The sequence below is a fragment of the Lonchura striata genome, chromosome 8 (assembly GCF_050655825.1).
Source record: "Lonchura striata isolate lonStrDom1 chromosome 8, ASM5065582v1, whole genome shotgun sequence".
Taxonomy (NCBI): Eukaryota; Metazoa; Chordata; class Aves; order Passeriformes; family Estrildidae; genus Lonchura; species Lonchura striata.
Window position 1 is genome coordinate 9,919,666 of NC_140710.1, and position 24,231 is coordinate 9,943,896.

The following is a 24,231-nucleotide window of genomic DNA, read 5'->3' on the forward strand; positions in this document are numbered from 1 at the left end:
TGTGGGGAGCACAGCTGCAAACTGACCCCCAGTGCCCCCAGTACACCCCACACGGAGCCCCCAGTGTCCCCAGTACACCCCACACGGAGCCTCCAGTACACCCCATACCCCACACAGAGCCCCCAGTACACCCCACACAGCCCCAGTGTCCCCAGTACACCCCATACCCCACATAGAGTCCCCATTTCTCCCAGTACACCCCACACGGAGCCCCCATTGCCCCAGTACACCCCACACCCCACACAGAGCCCGGTGTGCCCCCATTTCCCCTGCAGTTCTCCCCGCGGCCGCCCGGGGCCGCTGTTCCGCCGAGCGCCCCCCGCCGCTGGGCAGGAATCCATGACTTGGCGCTCGGCAGCGCGGGGTCCCTGCGTTCGGTGTTCCTCTCGCCGTCCTGGCTGGGTGGTGGCCGCCCGCAGCCCACCGGGGAGGCGGATCGATTCTATCGGCGCTCGCCCGCGATCGACGCTCTCGGCGGTCCCGCGCAGGCGCAGCGCGGCCGCGCCGCCATTGCTGCGCTGTCAGTGCCGGGGGCGGCCGCGGGCCGAGCGCGGAACCGGGGCGCGGAACCGGCTTTGTCCCTCTGTCCCGCGGGGCCCTGCCTCTCTGCGGCACTCCTCCGCGCCATGGAGTTTCAGGCCGTGCTGATGGCGGCTGGAGGCGGCTCCCGCATGACGGACCTGACCTCCAGCATCCCGAAGCCGCTGCTCCCGGTGGGAAACCGGCCGCTGCTGTGGTACCCGCTGAACCTGCTGGAGCGCGCCGGCTTCGAAGGTGAGGCACGGCAGGAGCTGGGCGTGCTGGCCCTGCTGCCTGCGGGCTGTCCCCGCTCATCGCCGCCGCTGCCGTCCGTTCTGCTGCCGCGTCGCAGATGCCTTGTTGGACGGGGCAGGTGCTGCAGCGCATCTCTGCGCTGGAGCTGTGCTGTTGGCCCGTGTCACATCCCTTCCTGAGCTCTCTGTGCCTGCACCCTCTACCCCTCTTCTCACCGAGGGCCGGCAGTGTCTCAAAGGAGGTTGTAGAGAGGTGTGTGTCAGTCTTTTCTCTCAACAAGTGACAGGATGAGTCTCAAGTTGCACCAGGGGAGGTTTAGATTGGATATTCCAAAAATCTTTTTCACTAAAGGGGTTTTAAAGCATTGGAACAGATTGCCCAGAGAAGTGGTGGTGTCACCATCCCTGGAAGTGTTCAAAAGCCATGAGTGTATGAGACTTGAGGACGTGGTTTAGTGGTGAACATGGTGGTGATGCTGGTTGGTCGGACTTGATCTTCAAGATCTTTTCCAACACTTCAGCGATTCTCTGATTCGAGGCCTTTCCCACCACTGGTGTCGTTCCCTTGACTCTCCCGTGTTCCTTTCTCAGAGAAGTTAATGGCAGCAGCGTGGGAAGTGTCAGCTCTGCGGGGGTGCCTCGTGGTTTGTTGTTTCAGCCCGGCCCGAGTTCAGGGCTGCTGCTCTGTCTGAGGCTCAGTCCGTGGGGCAGCAGAGCCAAGTGCTGGCCTTTGGCCACAACAGGGCGGGGACAGTGGCAGACTCGTGTTGCTCACCTGTGGGTTTTGTTTCACACCGGGATTAGGGTGGTATTCAGTACCTGGTGAGCTTCTTCAGTATCTTTTGAGGTTAGGCTTTTGTTCACCTTTCAGTGCTGGACCAAATCTTTCTGTGGCATCCCCCCAGCTTCTTATAAAGCTTCTTCCTGACACCTTTAAAGCATCCGGATTTTTTTATGTTTCTGTTTGTTTTTTGTGTTTCTGCATCTCTGTGATTATTCTGTACTTCATCCTGAATCTGTGGCTTTTTTCCTGACTGCTTCTATTTTCTGTGAAGATGTAAAGATCAGCTCATGATTATCCGTGTTAGCCTCTTACTATTTCAGTGTGAAGGAACAAAACTAAGAGCAGACTTTGCCTTTATTCTGTTTCATAAGAAAATCCTAATGAACTTCTGTTCTTTGGATTTGTTTTTTGTTTGTTGTTCATTTAAATCTGCATTCTGAATGCCTGTCTTCTTTGCCTATTCTGCTGTCTCTTTTTTTTTGGCAATACTTTTATCCTGCAATGGAAATTTAGATAGCTAAAATCTTCTGTGTAATCAGTATCATGATTTGTCTGGTTCTTTATTCAGAAATAACCATTTTCACTTGATGCTCTTGACCACAAGTAGCTGCCCCTCTACTCAGTCTGGGTGAGGCACATCTGGAGTGCTGTGTCCAGTCCTGGGCTCCTCAGGACAAGAGGGACATGGAGCTCCTGGAGCAGGTCCAGTGGAGGGTACCAAAGATGAGGAAGGGACTGGAGCATCTCCATTATGAGGAAAGGCTGGGGGAGCTGGGCCTGTTCAGAGGTGAAAAGAGAAGGATGAGAAGGGACCTAATCAATATCTCTCAGTATCTGAAGGGAGGTGTCAGAGGATGGACCAGGTTCAGCACAGTGGTGCCAAGCAGTGGTACAAGAGGAAACAGGCAGATTCCCAGGAAGTTCGACCTGAACATGGGAAAAAAACCTCTTTAATGTGCAGATGACCGAGCACCGGGACAGGCTGTGCAGGGGGGTGTGGGACCTCCCCCACTGGGGACATTCCAGAGCCATCTGGACACAAACATGTGCAACCTGATTTGAGATGAGGCTGCTTGAGCAGGGAGGTTGGATCAGATGACCCAGGGTGGTCCCTTCCAGCCTGAACCGTGCTGTGACTGTGTGATAGTGCTGCAGTCAGATCTTTCTCCTTTCTCACATGTAATGCTTCAGCTTCTCTCTCTCCAGTGAAAATGTGGGCATGCAGGCTTATAGTCAATAAATGTATTCAGCTTTAGTAAGCAAACTGCCACCTTCCTGCTCCTTCCTTGCTTCACGCCCATGACCAAGCTGTACATTTTTTTTATTAAATGATCCAATGGCATGAATTCTCTCCCTGGATGATTAGTTCCTCATACTTGCTTATGTAAGTAAGTAGGTGTTTCATGGGCTGACTCACTGTGTCTCTTTTGCCCTAATTGCAAGTGCTTCATCTCTCCTAATATTTAGAAGACCTTTGCCCAGCTCACCAGGTTGATGCTGAACAGTGTGAGCTTAAAACCTGCACCTGACACCAGTTCCATCTTCAGCAGCTAATTCTTTGCCTAATTCAAGGTGTGCTTTCAGTCATTTTCTCTAGGTTCTTCAGTCTCTTTTGAATCCACATTGGCATCCAGTATGGGAGTGGAAAAGCAGCCATGTCTCTGGCACCAAAATGCCACACAATTCTCATGTTACAGTACCTTCCTCTTTTCTTTTAATAGATTCAGGATGAGTTTAGTTTTGATTGATACAGATTTATTCCTGATGTGTTTTCATCTTGCCTATACTATTATTATAATTATTATTTATTATTTCACATAATTCTCTGTTAAAATTTCATGTGCAATACAATGCTATAGTGTTTAGGTGTTTTGAGGGGATATTTTAACTGGAAAATTTGATTGTTGCTTTTCCTTCCCATTCTTAAGACTGGGGGAAAAGGTTTCTTGTCCTCTAGTTTCCTCAGTCTTTTCTTTGCAGAGCTTCTATTCTCACATTCTTCATTTTGGAAAACATGCTTTCATGCCAGTGTTGATTTCCTTCAAATATGCATTTATCCTTTTTCTTTTGTAGATGGAATGAATTTGTGCTCATATATTACTCCACTTTCTTGCCAAGCTGATGCTAAGAAATAGTTTAACCATTGTATTGTAATAGTGTGGTTGGTGTTGTCCACAGAGGATTACACAGGATCGAGGCAGCAAAAGACAAAGCTCTAAAGTATTGGTGACACGAACACGGGGTCTCATTGGTCTGTTTGAGGACATATGGTTTGAGGTTGCTGGTTAACGATAGAAGTGTCTGTTCTATCTTCCGAACTCATGCCAACATGCATGTGTCCCTTTCAGGAAGAACCTCCACCCAGCAAAGCAGGGGAGATTGTTTTCACATTCATTGGAGTTTAATTATTTTCTTGAAAAGTTACTGTTGCCAAAAGAGCTTGACTGGGTGGAGAACCCAGTTATGTTACTCAAGTCTTTTGACAGTTCCATCAGCCTTTCTAAATAAAAAAGTGGGTGTATCCTATTTGTGATAAATATTATTTCGATTTTTTTCTGCTTCATCTCATCTCACTCTCCTTTGTTCTAGAGGTCATTGTGATTACAAGGAAGGAAATCCAAAAGATGCTAAACCTGGACACAAAAATGAAGCTTGATTTTGTGTGCATCAGTGACAACATGGACATGGGTACAGCAGATTCACTGAGGCATATTCACCAGAAAATTAAGGTATTACTGTCTTTTATTGACCTTAACTAGGAGGGAGTTATTTGTTTAAATTTTTTTTTTCTTTTTTTTTTTTTTTTTTTTGCTACAATGTAAGGAATGTCCTGTGTAATGATACTGTGCATAACTGAATTTCCTGATCTTCAAAAGAGCTGAATTTTGTAAGGTCACCTCACAGGGGAACTCATGCAAAGATCCTGAATGACTGGAATTGAGAGCTGGGAATGGTGGAGTCTGTTCAGGCTGGGCTGCTTCTTGGCCAGTGTTAGATTTCTGGCAAGGTAATTGAAAGGTTGTATTTGTTTCTGTGATTTTTTGATGCAGTGTGTGATAGTTGTTGTCTGTCTACCTAGTGCTTGGGGAAGTAGCTCTGCACAAACGTTCTTTGCTGTCTAAGGCAATGCAGTGATGCTTCAGAAAGTTTGTGTTCACTGCTGGCCATGACACAGCCATGCCTGCACTGTTGGGTCAATGACTTGTGCTTGGCTTCACTTTTCTGCTTTTCCTGGGCTTTTGCTCCCTTGGTCCTACAGTAAGCTCTTCAGTAAACAGTACCCAGATGTGATAAAGGGCTGCTGTTCAAATAAAACTAGCAGTTTATAGAATTTTAATTTCCAGCTGCATAATTAAAACACTCCCATGTAAGGCAGAAATGCTGCTTGGAGCTCTTGCTGTGATCTGGGACGGACTTTTGTTTTTGTTGTTGTCATAGACTTAATCATAGGATTTGTTCCATGTCTGTTTAGGCCATCTTAGCCAAATTGCCTGTTTAAATAAATATTGCAACAGAACATCAATGAGTGCTTAAGTCCTGAGGCTTCTTTTTGAAGCTCTTTCTGAAGCTAATAAAGTACAGTATTACAAGCTATATACTCCCAAGAGAAAGACTCCATTTGAGACAAGGTGAAACTTCAAGGCAAATATGGATGTGTAGATGGCACAAGACACATCTGGCAAGGGATTAATGCATAGTAGTTAGAGGGTGCACTAGTGCTTAGAGGGTGCCCTAGTATTTAGAGGGTGAAGAGAATAAATAACAAAGAAAATAGATAACAAAGAATATCAACATTAACACAAAATCAGTTTAGCTGAACTGACTGTTTCAGTCATGTGGAGAATAATGTTTTGTCATAACTTTATGCAGTATTTTTTAAAATACCTGCGTGCAATAAGGAAGTATCTGCACTGCAAATTGGGACCCTGACCTTACAGTTTTATTGCCTGATCAGTGACAGGGTGTCTGTCTTTTTGGTAATCCAGACAGGTCTGCTATGGGGCTCTGGGAGGCAGCAAGTAGAGTGTCTGTAAGTTAGAAAATAGTGTGTCTTCACAGGCGGCAGTGTTGATCTTCTGTTTATTTTCCAGAAAAAAGGCTTAGAGAAGATGTGAGGTAGTCCTGAAAACCACACAAGTTTTCCTAAGTCAGATGCTATGTATGAGTGGCAGCAGCTGCTTCTGCCTTTTTTATTACATGTCTGCTTGCCTGCGCACAGAGGACAAAGTGGTCTCTTATTTGAAATAAGCCTATACTAAGTTCTTGAGCAGATTGCTGCACTGTGTATTTTGGAGTCATTCCTCTAGTAAATGCATACCACTGGTGCACCTCTTACAGGGTATGCCCTCTCCTGTGTGATAGAGGTGAGAGAACTCCACAGTAGAGGTAGCTGAAAAGCTGCTGTATGTTGGCTGTGTTTGCGGTGCAGCGGGAGAGTGATCTCGTTGAAGAATGAGTTTCCCTGGTGAAAACAACTGCTTCTTGTGGCCATAGTTTGCTGGCAGGCTTTTTGCAGCCCATGCCAAAAGTCTGATGAGGAGTTTAAACTGGTTGCTGAAACTTAGTTGTCACAAATTGAGTTAATTGCCCACAGACAGAAGAGCAAGTATGCTCAGTGAAAGCGAGGTAACATGGCACAGTATAGACAACTTGCTTGTGTGCGGTGCAAGTGACAGGGAGTAAAGCCAAGATTCTAAATGCACAGTAAGAAATATGTCTAAGGGTAGCAGAACTGCTGATCACAAATTCTGAGATGTGCATAAAGCACTCTAAAGCATAACATTTCATGACTTGCTGCCTTGTCTAGTTTTGACTGAAGGACTCTCACTGCTGCTTGCTGTGCCTGCAGTTTTGGGCCTTTTTGTTGTGTTCCTCCTTGGGTAATGAAGCTTGATATTTTAAAGATTAGATGTCAAGATTAGACTTACAGAATGGCATTCAGAAGTAGCAGGAGAGCACGTACATGCAAAACCTGTAAGGATTAAGGAAGTGTAGTTTCCATTGTTTTCTCTCTTTATGGTGCTGATGTTTTTGATGGCAGGTAAGACTGACTTTTCATTCACAGTAACAAACATCTGACTGCCAGTGTTACTTTCTGCATGTTCAGAAGTTCATGACAGCAAAGGAAACTCATTAAAGTTTTTGTTTGCTGTTTTCCCACTCTGTACACATAATAATGTTTTTGACAATTTCACTTCGAAAGTTGATATACTAAATGCAGCTTCTTTGCTCTATTGGAAGTCTTCATGTTATTTTTGGCTGTCTCAGCCTACACCTGATTGACAAGGTAGCAGCTTCATTAGGGTTTTCATCTTCATTACAAGTCTGAATGTATCCTTTTCTTGGATCCTTTATACAATAAAAATATTATGCTAAACTTGATTCCTAAAGGCACCTACTTGAAAAGTAGTGAACATAAGAAAACTTGGTCCTGTAAGTTTCACTTTATGTATTCCTAGGCCTGGGTGTCAGTTTGGCCTGTTCTTTACCAGTATTTCTCTAATTGACTTGTGTAGTGGGTTGTTTTGTTTGGTTTTATTAAACATTCCATTCTGGGGTCTGAATAGCAAACGCCATTAATCGGTTTGTGCTCACAGTTCTACAGCTGAGAACTGAGGCATAATGAGGTGAAGTGATTTACCTTGGATCATTGAAGAGATTTGTACCAGTACTGGAAAGTGGACTTACGTGTCAAATCTCTTACAGTTTCATGCATAAGATAACCTTATGATAGTACATATTCTGTGTAATATTACATGCTCTGTTTCCCCACATTCAGAAAGCCAGCAGGACAAGACATCAAATACAAGTTGAAGCTGTTTTAAGTGAAAACAGTTGAGGAAACTTCATTAGAGCTGTAGTTCAGTTTCTGAATCTCCAGTTGTGGTTTATTCAGTGTGTGCTAGACTATGATTTTTAAAAGGCCCTCAATCTGGAATGTGTCAGTCTGAATATAAGTAAAAAATGGTTTTGCATTTAATTATAAAAAAAATTTTGCACTTAAATAATATTTAAAATAATTAATATTAAGTAGAAACTAAGGATTTTTTTGCCAGCATTTATATTACCAAATTTTTAAAAAGACACTTATAATTGTTTTACACTAAGAGCAGCATTTAAAATTAAGTTGTCAAAAAGCAAAAATGTCAATATAGGACCTATTTATTTCTTAAATGTTTTGTTATATACAGGGATATGAAAACAGTTTGTTAAAGAACATTGTGACAACTGTTGATCAGATCCCTTAATTGCCCTCCTATGGACCATCCCAGCATTTCCCTGGAATGCAGTTTGTTTCAGTATCCTGCTACAGTCTGTGTGCCTTATGACAGCTTTCATGGGTATCCTTTTAATACCCAGTCATAGGGTTTTGATAGAATTTTAATATCAGAGGGTATAACAGTGCTGTCATTGAACTGCAGCTTTACCACCTTAGGGGTGTTCAGAGGTCTCTCTTAACTCACATTCTAGCCTTGACAGAGCAGTAAATCAGTCTTCATGCCTTTAGGTTTGGATTGACCTTCCTGGTCTTGAAGAGTGAAGAAAGCTCCCCTGCTTCAGATGGGGCTTTAGCAAGGGCATCATGTGTAGGGAAATTTATTCTGGAAGATGACAATCTGCTTCTGTAGCTGAGTAAAATCATTACAGGGACACTGTGTTTGTTTGTTTATTATGCCTTCTGACTTTAATTTTCTTTCAATTGTTCACATATGCAGTTATACCTGAGTAATTCTGAAGCGGTTTACTTAGTAAAAACTTCAGTACCTTTTGGGTTATTGCCTTCCCTGCAGCATGAAAGTGATGTGGGTCCAGCAAGACTTACAGGACACAAAAAGGGCACTGGCTTTGACTGTTTTACTTCATGACTATCAGTGTTAGAAAAACTGTGTTAAGTAGTGGTGTTTTAGTCTCCTGCTTTGAAGGAGCCAATCTGCTTTTGTTTTAATCTCTTGTTTGCACTAAAGAATATTCTTGACCTGTCAGGAAGCGTTAAAAAAAAAAAAATGGTAGCAGAGGTATAAAATTCTTTTTGTACAGAAAATAAATCAGACTTTCCTTTATGAAAGCTCATTTTCCACATCCACTTTTTTTTTTCTGTCACTTTCTGATTCTACTTGTTAAATATCTTTAATCAATCAGTTAGGCTATTACTATTTGCTGTTTCACCCACTACAGGCATGAGAGGCATGTTGCCTTTGCACACTTTTCTAGCAACCCGGATAATCTTTATGGGGGAAGAAAGAATTTGCTTTCTTCAGAACCAAGTCTTCTTAAAATGAAACTTTCATTAGGGACAAAAGAGCAAATAATTTGAATGTAAGGAAGGCTCAATCTAGCCCTGGGCATGAACAACTAAATACACCATCCATAGATGTTAAGAAAACATTAATCTTTATCTGCATTTGTACTCAAATTTCTTCATATATACTGCTTCAAGATTAAGGGGGTTTTAAATGTGATCAGTGTTTAGCATTTTTAGTAAAACAGGCTGATTTTGCAGGTGGAAACAGCCGGTGTTAAGGTGTAATTTAGTAACTTCCATTACCTTGTTTTTATTTATTTTTATTTATCATCCTAAACTTGCTAATTGCTTGAGCAGTGTGGAAGGGGTTCTGTGTAAGAGATACAGCTTTTCTCTAAAATCATATATACTTGCTTTCTCCTCAATAACTATTACTTGTCCTTGTTTCTGGTTTTCATTGGTAAGCAGCATTGGCTGGAGCATTCAGGTGAGTTGAATCAGGTAATAGGGAAATCAGTAAAAGTTGTGACCATTTCAGTGGTGATACGTGGTAACACTCTATCAAGAGGTTGGGTGCTGTCTGCTGCAGGCTGTGGTAGATGATGGAGTTTTGTTTTGTAGGCAGCTTGTCTTTCAGTGGTAATTTTTTTTCTTTATTATGGGAAGCACCCTTTTTAAAAGTGAACTTATTTTAATGTTCCATGTAATTTTATGTAATGAAATCCCCTGGCTCACTTAGGGAGGCTTTTCCTCTGTAGCTGGCATTAGTGGGCATGCTTTTTTAAGTCATGTTGTAAAGTCTTCTGGTACATCCAGTGTGGTTTTTTGCAGCCCAGATGTAGATCTTCATTTATTTGACTTCTGCTGCCATTCTTAAAGGCCTTCTCTTGCAGTTCAGTAGACCTCCTTTGGCAGATTCACAGGACATGAATCAGTATGCGAAATGTGTGCCTTGACCTTCCATGTTATAGCACATAGGGCTTGGCTGGTAACACAAAACTTGTGATCTTGGGGAATAGTAACAAGAAATTCATGGTAGGAGCTAGAAGCCCAAGAGTGAATTGCAATGCCTCAGAATGTATTAGTTGAAATTGTGTGATGATAAGCAGCCACTCTGATGGAGGAAGGAAAGGCTGGTACAAAACTAGAATGTATCAGGTAAAGTATTCTTTATGTTAGAGATGAGAAATTAATTGTATTGCTTAAGGCAATGAGAAGGGGTTGTTTGCCAAGAATACTTAGCAGGTGTGGAACTCAAATGTATCAAATGTGGGACAAACACTAGAAAAGGAGATAAGATATTCAGAGTGGAGTATAAATGGGTTTAAATTTGCTGTGAGAAAACATAGACTGAAAATTACAGAAAAGTTTTAATCAGAGCAGAATATGATTATGAGACACTTTTCCAGGAGTAAGCAAGATAAGAATCCCCCAATTTCCTCTTAGAATATGAATCTGTTTTCTTGTTGTATTTTGTTTGCTTTTAAATAAACTAGGTAAATCAATAGCTGGAATGACAGGAGGCAAAACTCTTGACTCAGGAAACCCCTCTGAGGACTGTGTTTCTGTGACCTTCTGCTTGTACCATTCATCAGGCTGATAAATCTCTTTTTGTGGATTGTAGATTACTGTTGATGAAAAAAATAAATGGCAAGGGGTGTCACTATAGTTTACAAATGAGCTCCTCTGAAATTTAAGCATCTGTAATATTTGACCATTTTGTTTCCTGTGCCAAATTTTACCAGACCCACACAGCTGCTGTCTAGTACCCCTCCTAGGCAGGGGCTCTCCAGGCAGCAGGTTGAAAAACCTGGTTAACTCATGAATCTGTGTTTTGGGTGGATTGGGTGTGCCCGGATCAAACATTTGTCTTCACTGAGTCTGTATTATTTTCATCTTATATTAAGCATTTCTCTCCCTTGTGTCACTCAACTATACTCCAGACAGTGATTAAAATGTGGCGTTCCAGCAGAGCAACAGCAATGGAACAATTTCATATTTTCCTCCCTTGATGAGCCCTTAGCTGTGTTAATGGAAGCCCTGAATAATATGGTGTGAATTAATCAGCTTGTCTTCTGCTGCTATCGCTGGTGAGTGCTTGTGAGAGAAGTGTTTCGTCTCAGGTGGTCCACCTGGTTTTCTCAGTTTCAAAAAGTAAGATTACAAAGTAATATAGCTCTTTAAAAACAAAGGAAAACAAACCCTAAAAAGCTACCAAAAAGAAGAAGAAAAACCAACTTTCTTTGAGCAAATAAACAAAGATTGAAACTCCAGATTCTCTTGGTATGTGCATCTTTGGGATCCGTGTTGTGGAAAGTGTGATGTCACGGTGGTGGTCTGTGTGCTGCTGAGGGTCACTGATCCGTGGAGTCTTGGCCAGCATGGCGAAGCGCTCCGCTTCCTCTGCTGAAAAATCTCCTTTCCAAACACATGATGTAAGTAAGCTTGCTGGAACGGCTGGAAGATGGAATCTGAATCCTTTTGGTACGACTGAGCAGAGTTTGTTGAGCATGGAAAGAAAAACTTAGGTCCCCATAATATAGAATTATGTATTTTTTGTACTGTCAGTGGAAATAAAAAACCCCAAATTAAATTCATTTGTAAGAGACAAGGTCTGTATAATAGCAAGACTGAACTAAATATTTTGTTAATCTGTTTTGAAGTAGTAAAAATAATTTAATCATTTTCTTCCAGCTCAGCTGACAGCAAACATTTTGTACTTAAGTGTTTAAAATGCAAATAAAAATGGTGTCTTGGTGGCTTTTCTGTTTCTGCCTTTCACGATGTTGTTAATAGGGAAAGCAGATGTATCAGATGGCAGCTCACAGGTTATGTAGCATCTTTTTTCTCTCTCTGCCTCTTACTGAAAGCTTTCACCACTGAAGGCACTAGCCAACATTTATTACACTTTGCATGCCCAAGTCCCATTCCCAAAGCACTGCTGATTGTCTTTGTAGAAAGCAGCTACATGGGCAGGTGCTCACGCTGTGTGGCTGGGAGGAACAATACACCACTGCCTGACTCTGTGCTTGAAGAATGTGTTCAGGACTTTCAGCTGATCATTATTTTTTCTGGCAGGGTAAGAGAGAATTCAGCAGTTGTTGGGGTTTTTTGTTTGTTGTTTTATTTTATTTTATTTAAAGTTTACTCAGCTTTAGAAGACTCTAGCTAATTAAATTATTTTGCTTCCCATGTTTACTATGGATAATGGCTTAAACACCAGAAGTTTGAATAAGGCAATTAGCTGTGAAGGTTGGATCAGGAATGGTTATTATGGCATTTGCTAGTCTGCCCATTGTCAGCTAAAGAGGATGCCTTCCATTATACAGACCAGCCTAACCTTAGGTGTTTTGCAAGAAGAGTCATTGACAGACCTGAGATGCCTGTCACCTTCAATTGTTGCATCTCCCACTGTATGTCCTTATCCTTTTCATGCTCCTGGGAACTCCAGGCCTGTGCTCATTATGTTAACCAATACCTCCTGTTCCCATGTAGAAGTTAATGGTCATTGCTTTTCCTGTATTACAGTGTGTGTTTTCTTTTAGGCCCTGTGTGGTTTCTGATGAATTACACAAATTCAGCCTATTCTACTTGCAGACACAGCAAGCTCTTTGCACAGGCATATAGCTGAAGTAATTTATTTAAAAGCATCCTAGTAAAAATATTTTCCTGGTTTTGTCAGCCACTACTAGTTTTCATTTTTGGGGAGTAAATAGTAGTGTTAATTTTGGTAAATCCTCTTTTATTTTCCCTATTTAAAATATATGCAGCTGCCCTATGTAAATAAAGGGCAGCTATGCTTAAAGATGACACTGTGACAGCTGTAATGCCCACAGCTGCCATGAAAAACCCAAACATTCTATGATGGAAGATCTGTTAAGATCTAAACATGGAGAAAATACTCAAGTAGAAATCCCACAGGATAGAAACAGAGTAAAAAAGGCTGCAGGCAGCAAGGAAGGAATGTTCTTCCACAAAAATGTCCAAAAAAGGTATAATTGCAGGTGATATTCTTCCCCTGAAAGAGAAAATGGAATTGTTCAGATCAGACACAACTGATCTGTGTGTTGGAGCCTAAGTACCTAGTTCCAGTTTTTGGGAATGTGGGAGGAAGGAGATGCCAAACGTCAGCGCATGGACTTAATTGTGCTGGAGAGGGTTTTCCCCTGTGTCTGGTTTTGCAGCTTGGTAGAGTTGTGTAACACTGATAATAGGAATGTGGTGCTGTGAACAGCACGGGCTAGCCCAGAGGCTGTCACTCTTCTCAGCACTGCTTTTCTGTCACTGTTTAATTTGGTGAAAGCCGTGGTGAAGATCAGTGGACTTTAGGATGCCTGGAATTTAATTTTGCATTTTTGTCATACTGTGTTAACTGGGAAATCCAAATAGCTTATCTCATTTTTCCTCGGTTCTGTGCTGAAAATGAAAAAGCAAATGTGCATTTAGATTTTTCATTAAGCAAATTTAGATATTCTTCTGTCAGTCAGCTTCTTTGGGAAGATGGTGAAAATTCTGGATGTAGACTAATAGTGCTGGACAAAGCAGTGGAGGTTTTGAAATTTTCGTAACGTTTTTCTTACAACAGCAGTTGCTGCAGACTAAACACCATTAGAAAAATTGGAAAGGTGCTAGAGGAGAAAATTATGCTGTGTGGAAGATAGTTTAGGAACCTGCAGTTTATAATAGTGATTTTATTTACCACAGCATAAAAAGTGTTTAGAGAAGAGCCCCAACATTTGATCAAGGCTGATGTTTCAGGCAGGTGGTTGCCACTCCTGTGCAGGTTGGTGCACAGTAGCAGTTTCACTGAGCTGTCTCATGGAGCCTCTGCTTGCAGGGTACATCAGAATTTGGATTTTCTTTTGAAGCAGTGTTGAAACTGTGTGTTGTGTAATGACTTGTTTTGACCTTGGAAAGAGTTGTTTAATTTAAGATCGTGCTGATACTAGCTGCAGGATGGCAGAATGATTCCTGAGGACACATATTTGTATGTTTTGGTTTTTATTTAGTGTCTAGTTTGAGACTGCAAGAACCATTGTGATCCTCTAGTCTGTATGGGAGTTTGCATCTACTAGTTTGGGCTGTTCCCCAAAACTTAGGGATGACTTAGCAAAAATGTTTCTGAAATATAGCAAGACTTTCTTCATCTACTAGAATGTGTGAATTGTCTATTACATACTTTGGTATTTTATTCCAGGTTATATTTATTCTCCCTCTTAAACCACTTTTCATTTTATTCCTATGCTAATCACTGGTTCCTAGCCCTTGAATCCAGTCATTCCTGCTTTTTGTTGTGCTGCTAAGAGATCTGCAGTTGAGTTGATTGCTGGCTGTGGGCAAAGGCCTTCTTTCCCTTCAATAAGTTGAGCCAGTTGAGCTCCATTATGACTACTTTTTATTATTATTGTGTGTATGACTGCAGCACCTGACTGCCTAAGGCTCTGCATACATTAAGTGTTAAGCCTGGGCTTGAGCTCTGGGCTTTGGCAGCAATTCCTGCTGCGCTGCTGCTGTTGAGGTTGGAGCCCGACTGCTGCGTTCTCCTTTCTGTTCATGGGAGGCAGAGTCCAAGATCAGCTGCACAGCAGGTCTAGTAGTGCTGCTGTCATCCAGGTAGTCCTGGAAACCTGCCTTCCAGGAATAGGAGTGATGGGGGGGAGTGCTGTTTGTTTCTGGAGTTCTGCCTGTGGAGAAGGGATCTGTCCATGCCGTGAGTGCATTGTGTCAGGAGAGAATTCACCTTGCCAGGCTTATCCTCTATGAACTGGCAAATGCAGGGGCTGGGTTCTGGGTGCTCCCCTGAGCCTTTGCAGTCACAGTGCACACTTCTGGATGCCTTTAGATGGGAAAAACAGTCTCCTCTGTGGCATAGTCAGGACTGGGACATAAACCCAGGAGATGACCCTGATCTCAGACAAATGAGAGAGCCTACCAAGATAGGATCAACTGTGTCAGTCCAGCGCCCCAGCATACTAATAGTATGACAATTGTCAGTGTTCCACAAGTGTAAGGGTAGCAGATTTATTTTACTAAAAAAAAAAACCCAAAAAACCAGCAGCGGCTAAAGCCACACCTTTTAGAAGACACAAATAGATACCAGGGCTATTGTCCTGTATTGAAGTGAGGTAGAAGTAGGTTTGCTAATTGTGTGGCAACTGGATGGGATAGGCTGTTAAAAGGACAGTAAATAGCTTTTGCTTTATGTGATAGAAAGCAGAACCAGTGAAGAATGGTGATGTGGGTAGAAGAATAAGCTGGGAAAATTACATTTGGAAGTACTGTGTAAGTAGGACAAGATTCATTTAGTTGAAACCAGAGGAAGAGGTGGATTGCAAAGTTTATGTTCCAGACCAAAAGTTTTACAGTTCAATAAGTGTCATAATATCAATGTCCTGCTTTGAAAATATCCTTAACAAGTTTCTGAACTTCTATTCATCTCTAAACTTCTGGATTTGGTTGCTGAGAACTGTAAATTACCCTTTTCCACGTCACGTCAGTTTGAGCATAGGTAACACAACTTCCTTCTGGGAGGAGACAGGATGCCTTCTAGGCCTGAATATCTTTCCTGTTCCTAGCTTATATGTATGTAAATTAAAAAATATTGATTTTGGATGGTAGCTTGAGAGATGAAAAGATAAACTAAAGTGGTGTTTTCATTGTATGATCCCATCTGATACAAAACATAGGATGAGCCATATGATGGGACTGGGGTTAAGTCTCCTCCCCAGCTTCTGGCATCTTTCTTACAGCTTTCTGTGAGAAGATAAACAGTGATGCTGACAGGTTACATATGTGAAGGCATTCACATTGCCTTAAGATATCCTCACCTGATGAATTTAGGGCCATCCAGGAAATTAGAAGAGACTCCCTTAGCTCCCACATCAGACTTTTCTGGTGTTTTGTTTTTGTTTTTGTTTTTTTTTGGTTTTGTTTTGTTTTGTTTTTTTAAAGGAAAAAATAAGCTTCTAAGACGCTCCTTTCACATTACACAGATCTTAAAAAAGAATTCTTCCATCCTTTAATAAGAAATGGTTGCTTCTGAATTTCAGATTGAGAGACATTCTGTGCCTCCACTGTCCTCTATCAGAATAGTTACGACGGTGCTGGTCTACAGCAAACTTCCTGCTGCGAGGTGACAGCAGAGTAGGTAAATGCTTCATGTCTGCTAGCAAAGTACTAAATCATGATTTCCCTCTGAATCTTGCCATCAAGGATATTACAAAAGGAGAGTGGGAATTCCCAGCCAAAGGCAGCCATTTCAGTTGGTAGCTAACAAGATCTTACAGACATCAAAAAATAAATGAGGTTCCCTGCTCCAGTTGCAGCAACAGTCACAGAGCTTCAAAGAGGTCACAGGTGTGGAAATTGTAGGTCTCTTAATGGAGACTGAGATAAAAAGGGATTATTTAAAGCCTTGGATGTAACTTTCTGATCTGAAGAGAGGTGAGTAATGCAATTGCTGGGAGGTATCTTTGACTTTGCCTGGAGAATGCTAACATGCAATCAAAATGCTTGCCCACAGCCAAACTGTTTTTTCCCTTTCCACTCTTTAGAATAATAAAAAGCATTACACACAAACCCCACTGTTAATGCAACATGTGGGTGAAGTTCCAGGCTATTGTGTATAAAACTTAGTCCTAATTCCAGCAGTAATTATAACTTGTTCCTCTCTCTCTCCCCTGTTGTTTGGTGACACCGCAGGAAGTGATGCAAAGTTCTCTGTTTGTGCATGTATTAACTTAAGTTGAGTATATCTAATCTCTTGATTGACTTTATTTTCCTGTCAAAGTCTCAGCTAATACTTTGCAATTGGAAACTTCTAACTTTAGCTTCAGTGTTTTGTCTGTTTTCAGCTCTGTTAGAAGCTGGTTCTACTGCTTGTGGATGTTTTGCTTCTTTTCTGTTTATAATGCAATCTGACATTTGTTTTCCTCTTTCTCTTGAGGCTGATTTTGTTCATATTACAGTTTCCTTGCAACACATGTTTTCTTATTTTCTAGTCTGCTGTTCTTGAGGCCATCAGCAGTTTAGGCTGTGAGGTCCTGCCCTTGTCTATACTTGATAGAAAAATCATAGTGAATACCACTAAAAATTCATAACTTGCTGCCAGCTATCTGTGGTAACCTTGACATCTCCTGTTTGATCATAAGAGCTCCAGCAATAATTACTGAATATAAAAGGATTTTTAGCATTGCCTTTGTATGTGGGGTGTGAGAAAGTCCAAGGCTTTTTATTTATGCTGGTATATTACACCATATAATTGCATCCATCTTTTGATCTGTGGTATGAATTAGTTCCATTGAAAACATGTTTTCTATTTTTAAATTGGCTGTCTTGATCCGAGTTCTTGAAACAATCTGCTTTTTAGTCTTGTTTTTGTGTATATTTTCCATATTGTGCTGGGTTTAATATAGTTGTTGACATACTGGTTTTCAGTGTTTTTTCCTTACTGTTTTCTCTATTTTGTATAAATCCCTTCATGTTTTATGTTACACTGTTTTATTTTGCTGGATCAAGTATTTAACTTATTTCATATCTGACCATTTCATAATTTATAACATTTGATGGTGAAGTGCTGTTAGCCAGTGTTAGAAAGGTAGAGTGGAGATGTGGGGACCTTAGTGCCATGTTTTCATACTTGACTTAACTGAATGCTCTTTATTCAGGGATGGTTGCACTGAAAGCCCAGAGCTTCAATAATTTATGAAGTCAGTAGGGGTGCAGAAGAATCTTCTTGAAACTTGAATCATAGGTGGGAATCCCACTTTTCTTCACTGGTCAGTAGCCTAGTCTCAGTTTTTCATTTGAGCGAGTGAATTGCAAATCTGACGTTAAAAGGGATTGCTAAGGCCCAGTTAACACTTCCAAGGAGCATTATATTCTCCTTGTCCTTTCTGTGGCTCTTGTAATGCTCACAAAAACATGAGCTGTGCTACCAGGAGGACAGGGCTTCTGTCCCTGAGAATGGCAATACAGTGTTTTCCTGTGTTCCTCAACCCAAAATCATTTGCCCTTTTCTTATGCTTGATGGCCTTTTCAGCTGCTCTGTGTAGCAGCTTCTGTGGTAGAGCCCTGGTCTGTAATGAGGGCAGGTCTTGGTCATAAAATAGTAGAGACAGAATGGCATGTGTCAAGTTTGGCAGAGCAGGAATATACCAGATATTCCAAGTATTTGTTTCATGCTCCATCCATTAGATGGTCTTCCTTGCTTTAAGACCCTTGCCTTGCTGTGCCTGTGGTTGTCATGCGTGTTGAGAGGCATTCATGTGTGCATTTTTTTCCTTTGCAGTTGTTCTCCTTGAGGTGTGTGCTTGCTGGGGTTTTTTTAATCAGTTCGTGTTGATTCTTATCATCTGTATAATAGTTTGGGGTTGAGGTAATCATTGTTACATGTATTTCATTAAGAGATGTGTGTGTACTTAGGCGTTTGCATAATTCATGAAGTCAAGTATGTTCACATACCCCTTGTTAGCACGTGAGTGCATGTAGTAAGTATGTACTTTTCTTTGTATCAGTGGCTCACTGGGAAAGGGTGCACTGCATTTACTCGGTGTGTATATATGTAAAACCCGCAAGTTCTGCCATTTATTTTCTTTCTTCTACACCCACCTCGAAAACGTAAAGAAAAACACACACTTCTGCTAAGGTTCTAGGATAGTTTATTTTTTCATTCAGCCATTAGTTTATTCGTTCAGGAGTTGTACACTGGAAAAAAAAGTGCATCCATTAGACAGTGAGGGCTTTATTTATGAGGGGGGTGGTGTTTCAAAGGGGAAGCTGTCAAGTCCCAAAAGAGCCTTTCATGGTGTATTCTCAGCGTGCTTCTGAGGCCACTGCTCTGCTCATCAGGAGGAGAGGCAGAAATGTGGGCTTTACAGAGCAACTGTGTGTTTCACTGGTCCCTGCGCTCACTGACGTTTATTTACATATTGGGAGAGTAAATGGGTAGAACAGATGGCAACCAGACATTTGGTGGTTCTGTTCCCGTATGCTCCTCAGGGGTCTTGCATTCAGTTTTTGCAAAAAGCTTGTCCTATAGGGAGGAGAAAAAACCCAGGAGCCTGGTCAGAACTATGAAACGCTTGTTGGGTTTTGCATTAGTGACAGATTAAAGCATTTGTTAAAATGTGAAATAATTACAAGGTTTGTTTTACAAGTCCAGATAGTTTTTCCTTAGTATAAGACTATTGGGGTGTCAGTCTCTCTCATTTGATTATTTCATATTTTCACCACTGGAGCGAATGCATCTAGATTTGAAGCTGGCAATCTATTCTTTCTTCTTTAAAGTGAGTTTGAAAAGTATAGGTCTATTTATATGGGTCTTGAATACCTTTTGGTCTTTCCTGTAAATATTGTTATTCATTCATGCTCTTGTAAAAACAGAATATCTGAAAATTTTGCAGGATTTTCCAGGATATTTAATACATGTTTCTTCACAGTTTACAGTTGTGAAGCGGGAGATTTGCTTCCACACCAAGCGGAATTTTTTTCTTATTTTCTTTGTGCACCCTGGAATGTTGGAGCAGGGCTGCTCCAGAGTGCTGGGCAACTTGCTTTAGTGGTTTGGGTTGTTGGGGTTTTTTCCAATGTGTGCATGTTGGATTTTTTTAGAGAAGTGCTAATTAAAACACTTTCCTTGGGCAAAACTGTAATATTAAATACACATTTTGAAAATATGTTAAAAGGGAGTGATGCAAGTCAGGTTTTGAAAGTGTAAAATTGTCAACCTGCAGATTGTTCCTTCCTATGCAGTGGCCAGGTGTTTCTCAGTAAAGTGGGGACAAATCAGATGAAAATGGAAGAGTTTGACCTTTTTCACAGCATGCCAAATCAGCAGCTCCAACAGTTTGTGACATGATGAATTCCAACACCTTATTGGTAAACACATGAAACTGCCTAGCAGTTATAGGAGAACCTGTCAAATAATGTAAATACCAGACCTCAGCTAATGTCAACTGCAGTGTGGAATCTCCTTGTGTTAGATAAAAAACCAAGCTTTTCTTTAATAAACCTTTCTGGAATGAGAGGTCAATCCTGAAATAGTTTCCTTTAAACCAAGATAGTTTTCAAAGAGTAAAATTACTGATCGATCCTTCATGGATTAACTCAGGTTTTTTCTAAGTATTGTCTAATGCCCTTCTCATTAAATATTGTCTTTTAGAAAGACAAAATTAGGCAGCCATGTCACACTGCAGGGAAGCTTAGCATGGAAAATGGCAACAGAGAAAGTGAAAATGGTAACTGTCAGAAAAGAAGCACTGTCTTCTGGAGAGGCCTTTAGAAGGTTGATCGTTAACAAAAAGTGGAAATTTGCTACTTTTGTGTCAGCCATGCTGCACAAATATTATGTTAGGATTAGTTTAAGTTAATTGCTGAACTCATAGGTTTTTGGCAGCATATCCCACAACCCACATGAAATACAGAAGATTTTTTCGAAGTAAGAGTTTTTAGGTGGATTATACTGATAATGTCCACCATTAATGAAGCTGCTGTGTCTTGCTCCATATGTAACAATGTTCCTGTGACTTGTGCAGCAGTTCCCTTAAAACCTGTATAAGGAATTTTGGAATCCTTTGAGATCAAAATTAAGTACAAGACTCCTATTAAATAGGACCTAACATCCTCTTTTTTTTTTTTTTCTTATAATGTGGAGTATTGCTGGTTTTAGGAAATGTATTTCTAAACTGAGCCCACCATCGCAGTGCAATTACTGAGTAAATCACATCCTAGATAGTCTTTGTTTTTTTTGTCCCCCGATAAAATAACATAGTTTAAATATCTTTTCCAGCACTTTGTAGCCAGATGCAAAGTCAGCTAAAAAGGAGTTCTTCAGAAAGATTTATTTTCTACCTCATTATATAATTAAAAGTAGCTGCTGAAATTACTGCAGAATTTCTTATTGGTCTTGAAAGCCATGGCTTCTTTGTCCTTAGGAGCAAAGGAAGATAATTTAGGTGATCACATATTCTTTATGGTTCAGAGCTGGAAAAGCATTAACCAAATAAGAGTAATGGCAGGACTCAAGAAAAGTGCACTGGTAAAAACCAGGAACTTTTATTTTTGGCAGTGGTAAATTAAAAAAAAGAAAAAAGAAAAAAGTTCAAGTGTGTATTTGGTTTTAGGTGCTCATATGCTAGTCCATATGTGGCAATTTGTATCTCTGAAAGGTTTGCTGGTTTTTTTCCTTCTTTGACAGACTGATGTCTTGGTGTTGAGCTGCGATCTGATCACAGATGTTGATTTATATAAAGTTGTGGACCTCTTTCGGACACATGACGCTTCTCTCTCCATGTTGATGAAGAAAACTCATGAACCAACAGAAGGGGTACCAGGACAGAAAGGGAAGAAAAAACCAGGTATGTAGAAAGGAATACATATTTATTAATAAACCACTGGTATGTATGATATGTTTAGTTATCAATCCCAGAGCAAAAGAAATAAAAAGGCACAGATACCCTATTTTTCCTCAGATTCCCTGGTGAGAGTGTGACTTGTTTTTTTCCAGCTCAGAATTAAGTATTAGACTCGTGTAATCTTGCAGGCTGTGATCCAAAGCTCACAAGAGTTAAGGGAAAAGCTCCAGGTGACTTCAGTGAGTTTTGGATGAAACCCTGAATTTTTGTTACATATGAACATTAAAACCGTTAGGTTTTTCAAGAGCACTAAGCATCAGCCAGATTATAGTTGGGAATTTTACACTGATTGTAGAGACCAGCACTAGGTGGGTAACAAGCACTTCTAGAAATTCTCCCCTCTCATGATATATAGTGAATTACTCTTCTGAAATCACATCCAGGAGCCTTTTGCTAGGCAAAACTCCCACTGATTTCAGGGAGTTGATTAGATGCTTATCTTGTCCATTTTACCATAATATCTTAGTGCCTTGTAATCTTTAATGTATCTGTTCTCACAACACTGCTGTAAGGCAGAGCAGGGCTATTACACCCATTTTACTTATATGCTAAATGTACTAAATACCACACAGTTGTTCCCACGCCATACTTTTCATTTTCTGTTAATGATATCTGTCAAAATGCTGAGCCTTGACTGTTGGCAGCTTAGTGGGACCTGGTCCTTGATTAAAGCTCAGAGACATTACTGGAATACAAGTAAGAAAACGTAGCTTCAAACTGTTTGAGAGAGGAGCACAATGCAAGCCAACAGTTGTCTGAAAGTGGAGGAAATACATTTTTAAAGAAAACTTCTCAGGCTCTGCATGAAAATTTTTCTGGAGCAATGTGTAAGGTTAGTAGGGCTGAAAGCATTTAGTATTTGGACTCTCAAACAGCTCTAACTCCCCTGTTTTTGAAAAGGCAATCTAAGTGCTAATGGCACATAAAACATTGTCAAGAGCACGCTACAGCAGAGAGCTGAGATTCAGGAGTTGTAAACTAATGGGTCTGTGGTTAAACATCATAGAGCTGCCCAGCATGTGAGCTCTGAGCACACAGGGTGGGGGTGAGGAGGTCTGTGAGGATAAACAAGATTATCTGAAAGCTCTTTGCAAATATAAACACATCAGATTGTACATGCATTCTTATTTTGCTTGTTTTTTATGGTGGTGTGCTTGACTTTGTAGCATAACTCTTCCTACATGACTTGTTGACATTTGTGTGTTTTTTCAAGTTTGGTCTTTTACAGATCTGAAAAGACTAAAATTCTATTATGTAGAAGTGTTTTGTCACCCCTGGTGTTTTTCTGTGGGGCTCAATGCTAAGATCTCCCATGCAAAGCACCATTTGAGCTGCCATGGACATGTTTCCTGTGGACTGCCTCTGATAACATGTGAACTCTACCAGGCCTGTTTTAGTCATTTGTTAAAAGCAGGGGAGGGCCAAGACAGGAATCTTAGATTCTTCTCCAGGTTCTGGAGGAGGGAGGTACATTTTAGGCAGCACCAGACCCTCCTGGCTTTCATTCCTACTTGACTAAATCTGCCCTATTGCTGTCAGCATTACCTTTGATCATCCATTTTCCTTGGCCTGTGCTGGCTTCTTGCTGCACCAGCCTCCATTCCTGCTCCCCTTCCTTAGCTTCCTTCCTCAAGGATCCTTGTCGAGAGCCTGGTTTTTCTTTATCATCTATTACTCTTTTCTTTCACTGAAAATGGATGGAACTGCCAGTTCCATCTTCTGTCCTGTTTCTGACTTCTTGTCTTCATCTGGTTCATTCATCTGCCTTTTCTGATTCCTGTCCCATCTAGTGTCCTTTAACAGAAGTCACAGTTTCCAGTAGTTTTCAGGGACTGCTTTCTGTCCCTTCCAGCCTGTCCTTGTTTTTATGTTTGTTTTTTTTTCTTTTCCCTCACCCCTGTGAGTTTATGACTTTTATTTCCTTGTAAAAAACAGATTGCAAAAAGACAACAGACTAAATTCTTTCCCCTGGAGTAGTCATTGCAGCATGGCTGTGGAGCCTTGTGGCTTGTGTGCTTTGCTTTTACCACTTGATGGTACAGAAAACCTTAGGTAGCACCTGCTATTTGATTAGTTCCAGGAGCTGAGGAATTGGAGCAATCTATCCTTAACAATAAAATATGCAGCAACATTTGCGGCAAAAATAGAAGGCTAGAGAAAAATACCGTACGTGAACCTGCAGTTTTTCAAAGATTGATTAGAGCTTTTCAAGGGAAGGGACACCAAACCATTTCCACTTAGGCTAAACACTGGGTTTTTTTTTCCTTAGCCTTAGAACCAGCTGAATGGATTTTGCTGAAGTTTTTCAAATGTTCCTCTTAAGCCAGCCACCTGGCATTGGAAATTTCATCCCAGACAGTTAAAACTTGGTGAAGCTTATAAGCACCCAAAGACGAGATATTAACATGGAGTATGTTAGGCAGTTTTTCATAGTAGGTGGCGCTATGAGCTCCTTCTCTAAATTGTGACACATACATTTTTTTATGTACATGGACTCTACTGTTCAAGTGTTTGTATTAGAAAATAGATCCCATTACAAGCCACTAGATTTATTTTTTCACTGTTCCTTCAAAGCAATTCATTTTTTGAGAAGGATCAACACGACATTATTTCGCATACGTCATGGAATCTGATACAGAATTATTGCTTTTGGGGTATTATTGAACATTCAAGAACTGTGATATAAAGAACAGTTCTTAAATTAGCATGAATTGCAGTGTGTTAAGTGCTATAAATTCATCCTGGTTTCCTGCAATGTTTGACTCAGCTGCAAATTACAGGGTCTAGTTCATTGAATTTTGTATTTAGGTATCGTATAGTGACAACAATAATCTCATTGGCTTTTTTAATTGAGCAGTAAGAGCAATGGCAATAAAAAAAAACACATGAAAATGTTAGTCAGTGGTAGGAACCCAAATAAACAGAGAGTGTCAGGAATTCAGATACCCAGAATGGAGCTGTGTGCTTAAAGATGACCTGCAAGGGATTGAGTGGAAAATAATGTCTGAACATTTTTTT

The 24,231-nt window shown here is 40.9% G+C and overlaps 1 protein-coding gene across 2 annotated transcripts in view; it reads left to right on the plus strand.

Moving 5' to 3' along the window:
* The first annotated feature begins 476 nt into the window (after window positions 1-476).
* EIF2B3 (eukaryotic translation initiation factor 2B subunit gamma) overlaps window positions 477-24,231 on the plus strand; it is a 98,321-nt gene continuing 74,566 nt past the window's right edge. For both annotated transcript variants that reach the window (XM_021528458.4, XM_085586293.1), the window contains exons 1-3: window positions 477-774; window positions 4,147-4,286; window positions 20,997-21,156. In XM_021528458.4, coding sequence (XP_021384133.1) covers window positions 627-774; window positions 4,147-4,286; window positions 20,997-21,156 — 448 coding nt within the window. In that variant the 5' untranslated portion in view covers window positions 477-626. The remainder of the gene's footprint in view (window positions 775-4,146; window positions 4,287-20,996; window positions 21,157-24,231) is intronic.